We start from the raw sequence: 16,528 nt of genomic DNA, 5'->3' as shown, positions 1-16,528 counted from the left end.
AGCAGCATCCCCAGTGGGCAGCTGTCCGAGGCTGCAGAGAAGGGCTGGAGCCTCCCCCCACGACTGGCAGCACCAACACCAGCACCGGTACTGCCACCACTGAGCAGCTGTCGCCGCCGGCGGGCAGTATGTAGTCATGCCTCCATGGACTGTAATGCATCTTGCCCACTGCAAATCGCGTGGGTCTGACACCCAGGTGAGTGACTGTGACCTTGCACTCCCCAAAATCTGCATCACAGGGCACAAAGCCCCCTCCAGAACAAGTGGAAGAAGGTATCCACTCACCCCCTCCTTGCCAGGATGAAGCTCACTGGGCACAAAGCCCCACCAGAACCAGTGGAAGAAGGCATCCACTCACCCCCTCCTTGCCAGGATGAAGCACACTGGGCAAAAAGCCACCTCCAGAACCAGTGGAGAAGCCATCCACTAGAGAGACTGTGGACTTGCACTCCCCAGTACCAAGCAGTGGGTAGACCACCCACTTGCCAAACTGTGGCCTTGCACTCCCCAGGACTAAGCAGTGGGCAGACCACCCACTAGAGAGACTGTGGCCTTGCACTCCCCAGGACCAATCAGTGGTCAGACCACCCACTAGAGAGACTGTGGCCTTGCACTCCACAGGACCAAGCAGTGGGCAGACCACCCACTAGAGACTGTGACCTTGCACTCCCGAGGACATCACACAGGGCATGTTTCCCCCTCCAGGACAAGTGGTGTTGTACCATCTTCCGGCTGAGGTGCCCCCCCATTCCCCGTCCCCCTGAGGTGCCTGTGTATTGTCGACCTGATGCCCCAGCAGTGTTCTCTCTGTGGTGATGCAGGGGTAAGGTGGGGCCTTGGCCTATGTGATGTGACCCTGTGTCCCACGGACATTATGGACTGGGCAGTGTCCCTCCATTTGTGTATATGTAAATACTGTTTTGATTTTTGAGGACGTATTTCTAGAATCTTATCTTATTACACTCGCTTCAGTCACTTACTTTTGCCTTTGCATTGTTCCTGAGGGGTATAGGGTGGATGTGTAATGTTGTTGCATCTGTTTGTGTGTATGGTGTTGTGTGTGTGTGTGTGTCACTCTGTTTTTCTTCCCCCTCTCCCCGGTGTGCTAGGCGGCAGTACTCACTGTGGTCGTCGTCGCCGGCGTTGGTATGCCTGGTGTAGGAGGAGGTAGACCAGCAAGGGAAAGACCTGCAGTTAGGGCTCCATGGCGGGGTGGTTGTTCCCGGAGTCTTCAGAGGTGAACCCTTTGCCTCCTGTGTACTGTTTCCGCCGTGCTTTTGATGTCGTTGGTACCGCCCCGGAAAAGGTGGCGGATAGGCCTCTTGTAATACAGTGGGCGGTACATTGTCTTCCACCTGCCTGTTGGCGGTTACCGCCATGGTGCTTGTTGCTACCGCCATGGCGGTCGGTGACTGAAAGTGGCTCTCTGTGTTGGCGGTTACTGCTGTGGTTATAATTTAAAAAAAATTTACCGCTGGCTTGTTGGCGGTATTACTGCCGCTTTATCACCGACCGCCAGGGTTATAATGAGGGCCTATGTATTGCACGTTTTGCAAAGACAAATCTCTTTTCTATGTTGGTCCAGGTCTGCAAAATCCTTGCTGGTAGTTTCTTGTGGATAAGAATTGCCGCTCCACTCTTTCTGAAGGCTAATGAATGCTGCGGTCTTTGTTGTTCATCTTGTTGGGCCCGGAGGGGAAAATTACTTTACCCACCCAGTCTCTTCAACTTTTACATCTCCTTTTGGTTACAAAGAGTGTCCTGTATCAACACAATGGGCCTCCTTATAAGTTTAAAGGTCTACCGACCGTCAGATTTGTGATGGAGATCGGACTGCCGCACTCCTGGCGGTCCGGCTGCCATATTACAACCATGATGGTCAGACTGCCAGGGGACCACCACCGGGATCACGAATCCTGACAGGATGGTGGTGGTCTGACTCGTGGTCAGCTATGGTGGCCCATGGCAGCACCACTGTGCTGATCACGAGTCCACTTTCCACCAGCCTTTCCATGGCAGCTTAACCTCTGTGGAAAGGCTAGTGGAAAGCGAGTGCCGGGGGCCACAGGGGGGCCCCTGCACTGCCCATGTTGCATGGCACGGGCTATGCAGAGGCCTCCATGTCAGCACCCTCGGAATAGGCACTGTCTGCTCTGCAGACAGTGTATTCAAAGGGTACTGTTTTGTGACAGACTTAAGGAAGCCGAGGCCAATGCCCTGGCACTGTTTCCGCCGGGTTGACCGACGGAAACATCGTAATACAATATTTTCGCCAGTCAGCCCGGTGGAGCATTGTAATACGGCTGGGGGGTGAAGCTGCGAGTTTGGCGGTCCGACGGTCAGACCACCAAACTCAAAATGCAGCCCATTGTCTGGTTTCCTGGAGGCAATATTTCACAGGCCTTTTTTTCTTTTCTTTTGATACAGCTTTAAAGATTGTTGCCATTTTAGGGACCAGAGTGAGAGAGGCCAGAGGCCAGACGTTGCCACTGTACATGTAGTAGTTTATTTGCCTCCAAGACTCCAATTCTGACTATGGGTAGTGGGAAATAGTAAGCGCAAGGGCTGAGGGAGTATTTACCACTTTTCTGAAGATGTAGACTTGCCAGTCTTTTTTTACTCTGTTCATTAGTGAATATTGAGCCTCAAAGAGCATTGGTTGCTCATTGTGAATGCAAGCAAGAAACTTGACATGGTACAGCGGAGTGTATCTGAACTTTAAACAGGCATGGCATATTCCTTTTTTCAGTCTGCCTTTCAATGTAGAGATTGGCGGAGGTTATCTTTATTTTTCACACACTGATTTGAATTTACATGCATATGGAGGTGTATTCTCTTCTAGATTGTGCACTGATGTGGCTGTGATCTCAAGCCTCGAGGGTGGTCTTAATTTTTCTCTGTCTCTAAGGGGTATTGGTATCAATGACACAATGTTGAGGTAAACAATACCATTGACAGAAATACTGTGGCAAAAACATTGTTTACCATAATATCGTGTTTCTATACTTATATTGGCAAGTACCAAAAAATAGACAAAATATTTTGTTGACAATAATAGCGCCCCAAAACATGGGAAAATATAGATGTTTTTGTAATATAAATAGTTTTAAATAGTAAATGTGAAATATTTTAGTATAAATGTATTATAATGTAAGTTAAATAAATTCCACCAATATTTGATACCATATATAAATATATACTTACATAAACAGATGTTTGTGTTTATATATTTATATATATATAAATATATAGATGTGTTATATATCTATCTATATGTGTGTATATATATATATATATATATACACACACACTGTAAGATGATAAAAAAAAGTTGATAAAAGTATTTATTTTACATTATTTTTGTAAATATTTCAAATGTATTATAAAAGTAATATACATTTATATATATGTTGTACATATATGTATATGTATTTATATTCAAAATATAAGAGAAAATCAATAAAAATACATGAATTAATTTAGGCAATAAATATAAACATTTAAATCCTAAAACAAATGTACTAAAAGTAATATAAACATTAATATAAATTTACAAGTAAAAATAAATAATATAAATATGAAAAGCAAACACATAATACTATAGTATCTGTTTAACCAGTATTAGGAAGTCTGTTGTAGTCTATGAATATACAATATATTATTTTCACTCTAGTTTATGCAACAGTAGGGAAAGTGTGACTTTGAGGGGATTTAGGTTTACTATTTGTGCTTCAGTCAGTGCAATGGTAGGGAATGTATTGGACTTCGAAGGGGTTAGTTTTACTATTCCTACTCAAGTCAGTTCATCAGTAGGGAAAGCGTTAGACTTGGCTTGAGTTAAATTTACTATTCCCACTCCAGGTTAAGCAACAGTAGGGAAAACATTGGACTTGGGAGGGGTATATTTACTATTTCTACTCCAGTCTAAGCAACCTTAGGGAAAGTGTAGACTTCAGAGGGGTGAAATTTACTACTTCCACTGCAGTCTACACAACTGTAGGGATAGTCTTAGACTTTGATGCAGTTAAAATTACTGTTCCTACTCCAGTCAGCGCAGCAATAGGAAAAGTGTTGGATTTCAGATGGATTAAATCTACTATTTCCATTCTAGTCTAAGCAATAGTAGGGAAAGCTATTGACTTTGAAGGGGTTAAGTTACTGTTTGTACTCCAGTGAACTCAACAGTTGGGAAAGTGTTGGACTTCAAAAGGCTTAAATATTAAATGAAAGTACAGAGAAATAACATATAAATAAATACACAAAGAAATTCAACATACAGCTTAAAGGCAAAAATAAAATTATGTATAACATCAACTTAAATGACTCTAGAAAAAGAACTCAATAGTATATCATCACTAATCTATTTAAAAAATAATAAATACAAAATTATTTTAAGGAACAAATGTCATCTCAGAAACAAACTCTCACAAACACGATTAAATAAAATACATTTAAAAAAAACAATACATGTTGAACATTCTACATAATTTCCAATTAATGAATTACATAAATATATATATTATAAAAAATATATTTGTATTTTCTTCCAACCTGCTCACCTAAACAAATAACACAGTATCAAAACATACCTGTTTAATAACCATTTAAAAACAGACGTACATATTAAAAGAAATAAAACATTACAACAGTTATACAGTAATTAATAAATTAATCTAAAAAGAATGTTTGTACTAAAAATATCGGTAATTAAAAAAAGAATTAATTCAACTACTCCCCATATCTCCTACAAACATAGTAACCCACTACTAAAATCTACCTCTAATGAATCAATATTAAATTACTTGCATAATCAACAATCAATTAAATAATTCACAATTTAAAACTAATTATAATTTCTGTTTGTTTTTTTACAGTAATATTCCCACCAGGTACTCTTACAAACCCAATCACCCGGTAGATAGATAATAAACGATTTACATAATTAACAATAAATTATATAATTAAAAATTAAAAACTATTTACCAATAATTTTTTAATTTTTATAACTTAAGCTTCCACCCTATATCCCTACGAACCCAATAACCTGCTACTAAATTATAACTTACTATAACTATTTATACTAAATTAAAAAAATAGATTTTTTTAAATGTAAAATATAATAGAACATTAAACGTGTATAATAATCAATTGAAAATGAAATTCTAATTAAAAATAAAATACTTTAAACATATTTATAATTTACATCACTTCCCACTCTATTCCCCTACAAACCCAATAACTAGCTTCAACACTATAAATCATTACTAACATTAAAATAAAAAAACCTTAACATTACACACTATACTTTCTTTAATAACACATTTTATTGAGTTTTAGCAGTTGAACAGCAAAACACACAGGCCATATCCTGCACATAACTTTAAAGTTCCAGTAACTAATTGAGTATGAGGCATAATTAATTGCGAACACATGTGACAGTTCTAAAACAAATCTTCAAACATCCCTCATTGCAGTTCTACGGGATCTGTTCCAGCCATTAACCCCATACACTGGTGTGTTTTCCAGGGCAACCCTTAGCCTCTTAAACCTTTTTCTCCTATTGAGAACACCAATCAACCTCTCAGCGTCACTGAGTTATGCTAGGGGGCACAGGGTTCTTCCAGTGAGTCGTAATATCCTGTTTGGCGATCAGTAGGGCTGTTCCTAAAAAAGACTTTTCAGCTCTTGTGCCATCCATGCCTTCCTGGACCCCCAGTAGGATCAACAGGGTAGAAAGGGGAACCTCCCACCCCAAAGTCTCAGTGAGTTCCGCTGTTATTGCAAACCATTATCTTTAGATCTGTGGCCGTACCAAGACCATGTAATAAAAGTCAACTGGGATGACATTGCATTGGGGGCGGCCAGGGTCTGAAAGGAGACCTGCCTGATATCTCTGTTGTGTTAGATAGGCACCATTTAAGTAATAGGTTTGAATCAGCCACAATCGAGAGGAGATAGTTAGAGTTCTGGGTGCCATCAAGGCATCTCTCCAGTCGTTCTCTTAAAGAGGGCCGATCCAGCCTTCCCAGCGGGCTCTAAACTGGTACAAGCTGCCTGTGGTATTCATGATGAGTGTGCAATAGATGTGGGATATTTTCACCTTGCCCTGTGCCTGCATGAGGAGTTTAGCTTCTACAGGATTCAATTCCTGGAGGGGGTCGGTGTATAGGACTTTTGCTTAGAGAGTATTTATAAAAATTGAGTAGATGTGAGTGCATATTCATGATGGACCTCTTGGAACGACTTAATGTGCATTCCCAACCATACGTCCCCTAATAATGATAGGCCCTTAAGATCCCATTGTTTGAAGCTCTAAGTTTTGTGGATTCGCTGAGCCAGGTACCATGCCAGAGAGCGGTTTGTCGTATGAGTGTGTTTGCCCACTTAATGTGTCTTCAGAAGGACAATGCTAGGCTGGTAATGGAGACAGTGCTTTGGGGGATGGGAGATCCATACAGCATGGATAGGATTTGGGAGAATCCCAAATTGTAGGCGGGATCTGATCAACCACAAGGTGGGAGACAAAGTAATAAAGGTATAAATTCATCATCCCCAGGCCCGCTTCATATGGGTTACGCTGGCAGGTTTGGAGGACCAGTCAGGACCGGGTACCTCACCATAAAAAGGTGGTCACCATTCGATCTTGAGATCGAAGCCACATCTGGGGTATGATGAGCGGAGTATTTTGGAATACATACAAGAACCTCTGCAGAATCCTCATTTTATAAAGAGCGATGCAGCCCATCACATTTAGTGGAGGGGATTGCCACTTGATAAGGTCATTTCATCTTTTTCACCAGCGCTTCCAGATTAAGATTCCAGGTGAGTTCTGGGTGTAGAGTCACCCACACACCCAGGTATTTAATGCTGAGTCTATGGAAGAGTATGGTGGTGTGCCAATCAAAACAGTCTCTTGCAAGGGCCAAGGACATCAACACCGATTTGGAAGGGTTCATTCGGAAGCCTGATGCTTCCCCAGAACACTGAATGATGTGAAGACATCCGGGGCCTGTAACGGCCTGATTGGCAAGGTAGAGGAGCACGTCCTCTGCATATAGTGCAATGCAGTCCTCTCTTCCCTCTCCCCAGTTCCAACTCTGGATATGATCATTTGTACGAATCAGATGTGCTAGCAGTTCAATTGTGAGCGCAAATAAAAATGGTGACGGGGGGCATCCTTGTGTTGTTCCCTTCCTGATGGGAAATGCATCTGAAAGGATCCCATTGATCTGTACTCTTGCCATGGGGGTTAGAGTAGATGGTCTGCGCCAGCTTGCGAAAATGTGGTCCCAATCCCGAGCGTGTCAGAACTGCCCTCAAGTAGCCCCAGTCCTCGAGTCAAAGCTTTCTCGAAATTAAGAGGAGAGCTAGGTCAATTTAAATCCGTGTCAGAGGCCAGGGCCACATAAGGGTGCCTAAGACAGTGACGTGTGCTGCCTGTCGGCATGAAGCTGCATTAGTCTGAACAATCAGGGTGGGAAGAATATGTTGAAGTTGTGTGGCTAGTATGGTAGCTAATATCTTAATTTCACAGTTAAGGAAAGAGATAGGGCGATATGCTGAACAGGAAGTGGGGGGTTCTGTGACTTTGTTATTACTACAATAGTAGCTGTATCTAGCTCAGGTAGAAAGCTGCCATTCTTCTCTTCCTCTTTGTAAAGGGCCAGCAGCTTCGGCATCAGGAGTTCACCAAAGATAGTGTAATATTCAGTTGGGAAACCATCGGGACCTGGAGTTTTCCCAGGGGTCATCGTGGATAGGGCAGCAGATATTTCTGCGATTGTGAGGGGTCTGCCTAGTATCTGTAGACTTCGAGGCAGCCTGGGGAGAGAAGTCCACAAGGAACTGCATGAGATATTATGTCTCTTCCGTACTTGGGGCTGCATATAAGGTGCGATAATAATGGGCAAAGGTTTTCACTACTGTTGGTAGAGTTTGTAATTTGTTTCTTTCCTCATCTGTGATTTCAGGCACAATCTTGGGGGATTAATGGTGGGAGACTAACCAGTACAGGAGTTTCCTGTTCTTGTCCCCCCAGTTTCCCATTCTTGTCCCCACCAACCATATATCTTGGCTGTCGTGGCCCTCCAAATATATTTCGCCGCCTCCAGGGAATGGTGGCGTATTTTACTTCTCATAAAGTCAAGTTCACGATTTGTGACCTCGCTGGGGTCTCCAGCTGGTTCAGTCTCTAGGCGAAGGGCGCGTGCTTCTAGATGGGAAATTTGGAGCAAGCGTGCTAACTAAACTAAACTTTTTAAAACTAATAGTGATTATACCACCAGTACTAACAATTCAAATTAATATAATAACTAAAACCATCAGAACAAAAATTAATTTTTGTACAATCTCATTACTGAAAACGCTATCAAAAATAATGTTCTTAAAAAAAAATTTACTCACAAAAAAAAATCAATAGTCTTTTACAGTGTTATTCTAAACCACAATATTTATACCTCACAATATTATTTTTCCAATGTTTTTGAAAATTCTGTGAAAGGTCTGACACTGCCAGTGGTACTGTGGGGTCCTGCAGGGTTCCTATTTTGCCTCAACCCTTTTTATTGCTTATATGGCCCTTCATTCACAGCCAGAGCTCTAACGACTTCAACATCATATCCTACGCTGATGAAACACAACTCATCCTGTCCTTGTCCAACATTGCACCATCCACAGAAGCCAACTTCACATAACTTAAGCTCAGCGGGGACAAGACAGAAGAATGTTCAAGTGTCTCCCTGTGGAACACCCAAGAACCTTTACACAAGCCGTGATAATCAGCAGGCTTAACTATGGTAACTTCCTCTATGTTGGCATCAACACCAGTCTTAACAAAAGGCACCAAGTGGTCCAGAACGCAGCCACCTGTGCCTCAGATAACTCAAAATACTTCCAATGACTCCCTGTATGGTAACGCTCCTTCTTTATGCTCATGCATACATACAACGCACTCCACAACCAGGGCCCCGCCTATGTTGATAATTAGATCCAGTACCACATCCAATGCAGACAGCTTTACTCAACCAGACAGCTTATCTCCCAAGTATCCCGCATCCAGTGGGCCAAAACTGGCAGCTGTGGTTTTTCCTACATTATTCCCAAATCTTGGAAGGAGCTTCCCCTCACATCAGAGCCACAGACTCCCTCTTCAAGTTCTGGAAAAAGCTTAAGATCTGGCTTTTCCAAGAGGCTTCATCTTCTGCACTTCTGCTCCCCGTTTTGTGCGTGCCACTGTCAGGGCTAATAGGTGGCTGTTAGAAATGAGGTCTTTGGTTGGCAGTCAGGTTACCCCCGTTCAAGCAAGGACCCTCACTCTCTAATCAGGGTAAAAGAGAATCACCCTCAGCTAACCCCTGCTTACCCCCTTGGTAGCTTGGCACGAGCAGTGGGCTTAAATTCAGAGTGCTAGGTGTAAAGTATTTGTACCAACACACTCAGTAACCTAATGAAAACACTACAAAATGGCACAACACAGGTTTAGAAAAAATAGAGAATATTTATCTAAACAAAACAAAACGGCAAAAATCCACCATACACAAGTCAAGTTATCACTAGAAATGCAAAAAGAGTCTTCACGTAATTTTAAACAAAAGGGCTTGTGATGTGTCAATTTCACTCTGGTCAGGGCATGTCATTTCTTCTCTCCGTAGGAGAGCGATGTGTCGATTCTGTCAGCACTCTTGGGCCCTGGCAGGCCTTGTGTTGTTTTTAGACGCCTAGCGGTACTTGCGTCAGAAATCCAGCAGCACGATGATCCTAAAACCATGCAGTGCTGGTTGCAATCTCACCAGCCTCCGTCAGCAATGCTGTGCGTTGTTTCTCTAGCTCTGGGCGTCGATCCTTGGGTCGCGTTGCAGGCGAGTGTCGATTTTTAGCCGCGAAGCTGGCGGCATGTCGATTTTCCAGCCGCAGATCGGAGTCGCATCAATCTTTTCCCCACATTGCATTCTGTGTGTGGATTTCTCCCTCTTAGGCTGCCAGCTTCTCCTTTCAGGGTCCCAGGAACTGGATGGGCACCATTTGGCAGAGTAGGAGTTTCTCCAGAGACTCCAGGTGCTGGCAGAGAGAAGTCTTTGCTGTCCCGGAGACTTCAAAAAACAGGAGGCAAGCTCTAAATCAAGCCCTTGGAGATCTTCACAAGATGGAAGGCACACAACGTCCAGTCTTTGCCCTCTTACTCTGGCAGAAGCAGCAACTGCAGGATAGCTCCACAAAGCACAGTCACAGGCACGGCAGCTCTTCTTCCTCAGCCTTTCAGTTCTTCTCCAGGCAGAGGTTCCTCTTGGTTTCCAGAAGTGTTCTAAAGTGTGTGGTTTTGGGTGCCCTTCTTATACCCAATTTCTCCTTTGAAGTAGGCCTACTTCAAAGCAAAGTCTCTCTTGAATGTGAAATCCTGCCTTTCCCAGGCCAGGCCCCAGATACTCACCAGGGGGTTGGAGACGGCATTGTGTGCGGGCAGGCGTAGCCCTTTCAGGTGTGAGTGACCACTCCTCCCCTCCCTCCTAGCACAGATGGCTCATCAGGAAATGAAGCCTACACCCCAGCTCCCTTTGTGTCACTGTCTAGTGTGAGGTGCAACCAGCCCAACTATCAAACTGTCCCAGACAGGGGATCCACAAACGGGCAGAGCCACAGAAATGATATAAGCAAGAAAATGCTCACTTTCTAAAAGTGGCATTTTCAAACACACAGTCTTAAAATCAACTTTACTGAAAGATGTATTTTTAAATTGTGAGCTCAGAGACCCCAAACGCCACATGTCTATCCGCTCCCAAAGGGAATCTACACTTTAATCATATTTAGAGGTAGCCCCCATGTTAACCTATGAAAGGGACAGACCTTGCAACAGTGAAAACAGATTTAGCAATATTTCACTGTCAGGACATATAAAACACATTACTGCATGTCCTACCTTAACCATACACTGCACCCTGCCCTAGGGGCTACCTAGGGCCTACCTTAGGGGTGCCTTACGTGTAAGAAAATGGAAGGTTTAGGCCTGGCAAGTGGGTACACTTGCCAAGTCGAATTTACAGTTAAACCTCCACACACAGACACTGCAGTGGCAGGTCTGAGACATGATTACAGAGCTACTTATGTGGGTGGCACAACCAGTGCTGCAGGCCAACTAGTGGCATTTGATTTACAGGCCCTGGGCACCGCTTGTGCACTGTACTAAGGACCTACTAATAAATTAGATATGTCAATCATGGATAAGCCAATTACATACACATTTTGTAAAGGAGCACTTGCACTTTAGCATTGGTTAGCAGTGGTAAAGTGCCCAGAGTAACAAAAACAGTAAACAGAGTCCAGCACACATCAACAACCTGGGAAACAGAGGCAAAAGGTTAAGGGAGACCATGCCAAGGAAGAAAAGTCTAACAGTGGCTTGTTACTTAAGAATGTGAGACAGCGCTGACACCTTCTGGTTATTGCTGCAATGCTCGATTCACAGGGTGAGTATACATTATGCATACCAAAGCATTCTGGTCATATGTGCGGTTTGTGATTGGTGTGCAAACCTCCCTTCCGAAGGGCAAGCTGCCGGTGCAGCTCCCTCATTGGCATCTTTCCCCATCCACCAGCCAGAGCCATTTTCTAGACATATCCGCCTGCTCCGGGAGAATTCAGGTTCCTTTCTCTGCATGAAGCTGTAAATTCCATGGCTAAATGTCCCTAATAGTGGCCAAGATTAGTGATTATGCTGCAGATCTCAAGAAGTTGACCTTCTTGCTAGTGGCTGGGTGCTGCCTTCTTCATGGGGAAGCTGTCCAAGATATGCATAAAAGGTAAACAGTGAGAAATTGAGTGGCATAACGAAGAAAAGTGTGATTGGAAGAACTGATACATAGGTGTGCATGAGAGATATTTAAAGTGACCAACAGAATGAGGAAGATAAGGGTGGGTGCACAAGAGAAATAAAGGAATAAGGGAGGGACACTAGGAAAAATGGTGAAGAGAGAAAGAAGTAGAGGTGAGGCTGAGATGAAAATTAGGAAAGATAGAGACTAGTGTGAGACTAGCAATTACAAACCTCAAAGTGATAGATATGAAAGTAGTTGATGGTGTTACTGAACCTTCTGAGTGGCAATACATGAGAGGAGCAGGGGTTTCTTCCACTCGTGTATCGCATTTAAGGATAAATTAGAGGCTGAAATTCCACTGAGGATGGCGGCATTGAGGGCACTTGAGATGTAACTTGGAACACTTGATGGAATTATAGAGCCATGAATTGAAGTTGTATGGATGATGTAATCTACACCCCAGACAACTCCATACACCACACTGAGGTGTTGTGTTAATTGAATGACTATGTCCTGAGGTAACCCTACAAATAGTTCATGGTCAAAACGTCAACAAACTCTTTAATTTTGTTGGCATTGAGGAATAATGAAAAGGGACTTTTGATTCTTTGAACTGTTAGACAGTCATTAGGAATTGTACAGTGCCTTATATATTATTTGAGGTAAATACGATCACAATGTGAGCAATGAGGCGTCTGCACTATATTCACCTATATTGCATTGTATTACATATGTTTTGATTCAATACATTTGTGGCAGAAGCTAAGGTTGTCAATTGCTGGTATTCTGAGATTTTTTTTTTTTTCTGTGCAATTAAGTTGAAATGAAACTTTGTTGCCAATTAGATCATGGATTCCTCTAGAGCACAGACGAGGTTTCCTCTTTCAGAGGAGTCCCACATGACTTTGTTTGGATAATACTATTGACCCATGTTCCTTGGGCGTATCGAGTTGTCCTTCTTAAGCATATATACAATCCTGGATCCCAGCGAGGCTGATGCATGTTCTCACAGACAACAATATTGTGGTATTGCAATAAGTAGGATGGTGTTGGATCTTCGGATCTCTGTCAAGAGGCTTTGTGCCTCTGGAGGTGACTGGAACAGCAGAAGCTCTTCCAGGCCTGATCACCTAGCGGGGTCCCCGTATGCTAGAGCGGATCAGTTGAGTAGACGTTGTTTACTTTGCCTACATCCCAAGGTGGCACTGGGTGTAATCGGTTAGTGAGGAGAACCGTGTTTGGATATTTTCACATACTGTTGATAGTGCACAGTGTCACAGCTTTGTGTGTTGGAGTTTCCTTAGGAGCACTGTTTAAGAGATGTGTTTCAGCTGGAATGGAACAAATGACTACTGTACGCCTTCCCACCAGTCATCCTAGTGGCTCCAGATTGGGCCAGAAGATTGTCATACTCAAATCTCCTGAACATAGGCACTGGTACTCAATCAGGTTACTGCTTTGGGAGGACCTCCTATCATGGCAGCAGGGCACAGCCCTCCACCCGAATCGCTATAATTTACACCTTCGTGCCTTCTGATTGAGTGTCTGAAACTGATGGCTTTTGCTATGCCTTCTGAAATGGTGGATGTTATTCTAGGTGACCGATGCTCCTTCCTAAAATCTATATATGCTGCTGGGTGCCAGACAAGTTCATAGCCTGGTGTGGTGCCCAGGACACTAACTCCTTACAGGCGAAGCTATCAGACAACCCTTTTATTTGTTCTGTCTTTAACCCAGCAAGGCCTTGCACTGGGCACTGTAAAAGATTATTTGTTAGCCCTTTTGGTTCCCCCCCCAAATCATTGGCGATGCTGTGGCTGGACCTTTGCTTGGTTTTCACTTCCTCATGTGTACGCCTTTCGACTTCATGCATAGCTCCTAGCTGTGTCTCTTGGCATTGAAGACAGTCTTCCTCCTTGCAATTAAAGTTAGCTCTTTACATGAGTGAACTGCCGACTCTTTCAGTACAACCATCTTACACCAGCTTTTTTCCAGGGAAATTGGCACTTATGATTCGGGAGGCCTTCTTATCAAAAGTAATGACTCCTTTCCATGTTGAGCAATTGATCACTCTACCGGTGTTCTTTGTTCCTCTCAAAAGAGGTGAAGCTGTCTCAGTCGGACCCCAAAAGGGCTTTACATTTTTCATCGTACCAAGGACCATTGAGTGGACAATTAACTTTTTGTGGAATACCTAAGATATAAGGGTGGTAGCCAGTGTCCCTCTGAAGTGTCTTAGTAGCAGCTCTGCTGCTATGAGGATCTCAGTCAAAAGTCAACACATTTCAGGCTCTTGGTCAGAAGCCTTCAAACACTGGGTTATGTGAAATAAAACAAATTAAGGCCAGAGTCTGAGCAGACATAAAATGAGTAATAGACCTCAAAACATATGATTATCCTCACTGGCTGTGTAGGTGGCCTTCTGATGTAAGGAAACATTTGTTCCTGTGTCTGTTTTGCAAATACAGTGGATTCTCAAAAATATTTTGGAAGTCATCTGTAATCTACAGAGGTGCAGGATTAAACATCTGATAGCGACTGGATGGAGGAGCTGTGTGCATTGGAAAGTAACAATACTAAATACTAAGTCATATGATCGGCATATACATATGACTGGAAATGGTTTTAGTGACAGTTCAGTTATTGACTGGCGTGTTTGAACAACAGCGACATTGCAAAGACTTTGTTGAGGTGTGCAGTTTGCTTTTTTTTAAAGTGAATATTTCACCATAGTTCCCCCATAACATGACCATTGTTCATTTATTTCGGTATAGTATCTGTCAATTTATATCCCTTTACTATTGGCATGCTATGTTACTGGTCTTTCTTTTCTATCCTTTTCTCCATTACTAACTGCATGTAGTTGATGTGAATACTGCTAGTTTGTGACTCATGGAGTAGAAGTGGGGTAAAGGACGTTCGCTTTCAAAACGTAGAGATTATCATTTCTTATGTCTTATGCATTTGTGTGGTCTTGGCAGTTGATACCCTGTTACATGTATGATCATTTTATTTGCTTAATAAAATACATCACTGCCTGCAACATCCAGCATTCCTTCTTGAGCTATCAGAAAATAAACACAGTTGTGGCAATATCCCAACACAGAAATAAAAAATGAGCACATTTGTCTGTTACTGTTTAACAAAACCCTCCTGAAATTTGTTGTATGACTGTGTTGTATGGTGGTGCTACAATTACAGCATGCTGTAGATACAAAGGAAATTTGCACTTTGGCCATGTTAAAATTCATTTTGTGTTAATCGAATTTCCATGTCCTGTCAGAAAAAAACGTTTGAATGTTGTGAAAGAAAAAAGGGGAGATGTATTGTAGAAGTAAGTATGTTTATCTCTCATATTGTTTTTAAATTGATATTGGGTTATGCTGTTTGGTAGGTGACCTGACAAGCAGGAAATATGTTCTCCAGTTGAGTAGGTCTCATTTTAAATACATTGCATCAATATTAAACTCACAAATGTATTTTGGCAGAAAGAGACGGTGATCTGATCAAAAGTGCTACATCCCTGCTATTTACTAAAGAATTTTAGTTGCACTGATGAGTTTGCTTAATACAAAGACATTTGTTATTATACACACTGTATTTATTTTAGACACTGATTTGTGTTCATTATTTTTTTTCAGCCACAAGTTCGGAAAGAAGGTTTCATATATGAATTACTTAAGTGACTTAAGAGACCATCTCAAATATGACCAGCTTAATATCCCTGAAGAAGTTAAAAGGTAGGTGTTGAGCTGTATTTTATGAAATGGATGTATCATACAAGGCTTTGCATATTTTTCTTTAGATACCATCTTCTATTCTTAATACAGATTACAGTTAGTTTGGTGGTATCTGAAAATGTTCAGCTTTCTGGAGGAAACTCTAAATCTATCTGTGTTCCACTAATAGAGGAAATTTAGCTAATGCAGTCAACTTTATATTTAGAGGTTCTACCAGAAATAGGGAGATTGTCCATTACTACTGAACTCCAAGCCAGGGTATTAAGAATTTACTTTGCATTGGTTTCATATGCAAACATTTGAAAAATGTACAATAACTTATGTAAACCATGAAAATTTAAGGAGTATCCTCACATGATTTCAACACCTTGAAGGCCCTGTTTTTAATGTTTTTCTTGCTTAGGTACTTATTAGTTGCTTACAGAAATGTCTATAGTTATGGCTAGGTCAGAGTATCCAGTTTTGTTTTGTAGTAACCTGTGCCATTTGATGAATCAACTTTTAATTATGATACAAAATGTCAGAAATTAGTCAGATACCAAGAGTGTATCTGTGAAACCAAAAAGTGTAAAAATAAAACTATAAAATATACTTAAAGGAAAAACAACATGACCAATCTCTAAAGGAGGTATTCTTTTATATCATATTTACATTAAAGGTTAGACATTTACAAGAAAAATTTAACCAAAACATGTGCTCTGTGAGTAAACTGACCGTACAGTGCTCATTTTTCACAGTGCATATTACATTACAAAATGTAAAGTACTGGCCTCCGTTGAACATTGATTTGACTGCTACGGCTTTTTATCTTTTCTTACCGATTCATTCATGTGAGGAGGCTCATGTCCAAACTTTATGACAAAAATTAAACAGGGAGCATAGAGGTTAGTACTCCTTGGGCATGTTGCCAGGATACAGAAAGAACCCAAAAAGTGCTGCGGGAAATGTAAGGGAACAATCTTCACCTTGGCATTTCTGCCC

General features: G+C 42.0%; 1 protein-coding gene across 4 annotated transcripts in view; it reads left to right on the top strand.

The window, feature by feature from the left end:
• ARHGAP8 (Rho GTPase activating protein 8) overlaps positions 1 to 16,528 on the top strand; it is a 778,529-nt gene that overhangs the window by 485,982 nt on the left and 276,019 nt on the right. For all 4 annotated transcript variants that reach the window (XM_069228274.1, XM_069228273.1, XM_069228270.1 and 1 more), the window contains one exon: positions 15,449 to 15,547. In XM_069228274.1, the coding sequence (XP_069084375.1) occupies positions 15,449 to 15,547 (99 nt within the window). The remainder of the gene's footprint in view (positions 1 to 15,448; positions 15,548 to 16,528) is intronic.

This window comes from Pleurodeles waltl, chromosome 4_1 (genome assembly GCF_031143425.1).
Source record: "Pleurodeles waltl isolate 20211129_DDA chromosome 4_1, aPleWal1.hap1.20221129, whole genome shotgun sequence".
In the NCBI taxonomy this organism is placed as follows: Eukaryota; Metazoa; Chordata; class Amphibia; order Caudata; family Salamandridae; genus Pleurodeles; species Pleurodeles waltl.
This window is presented reverse-complemented; position numbering and strand designations above follow the sequence as displayed.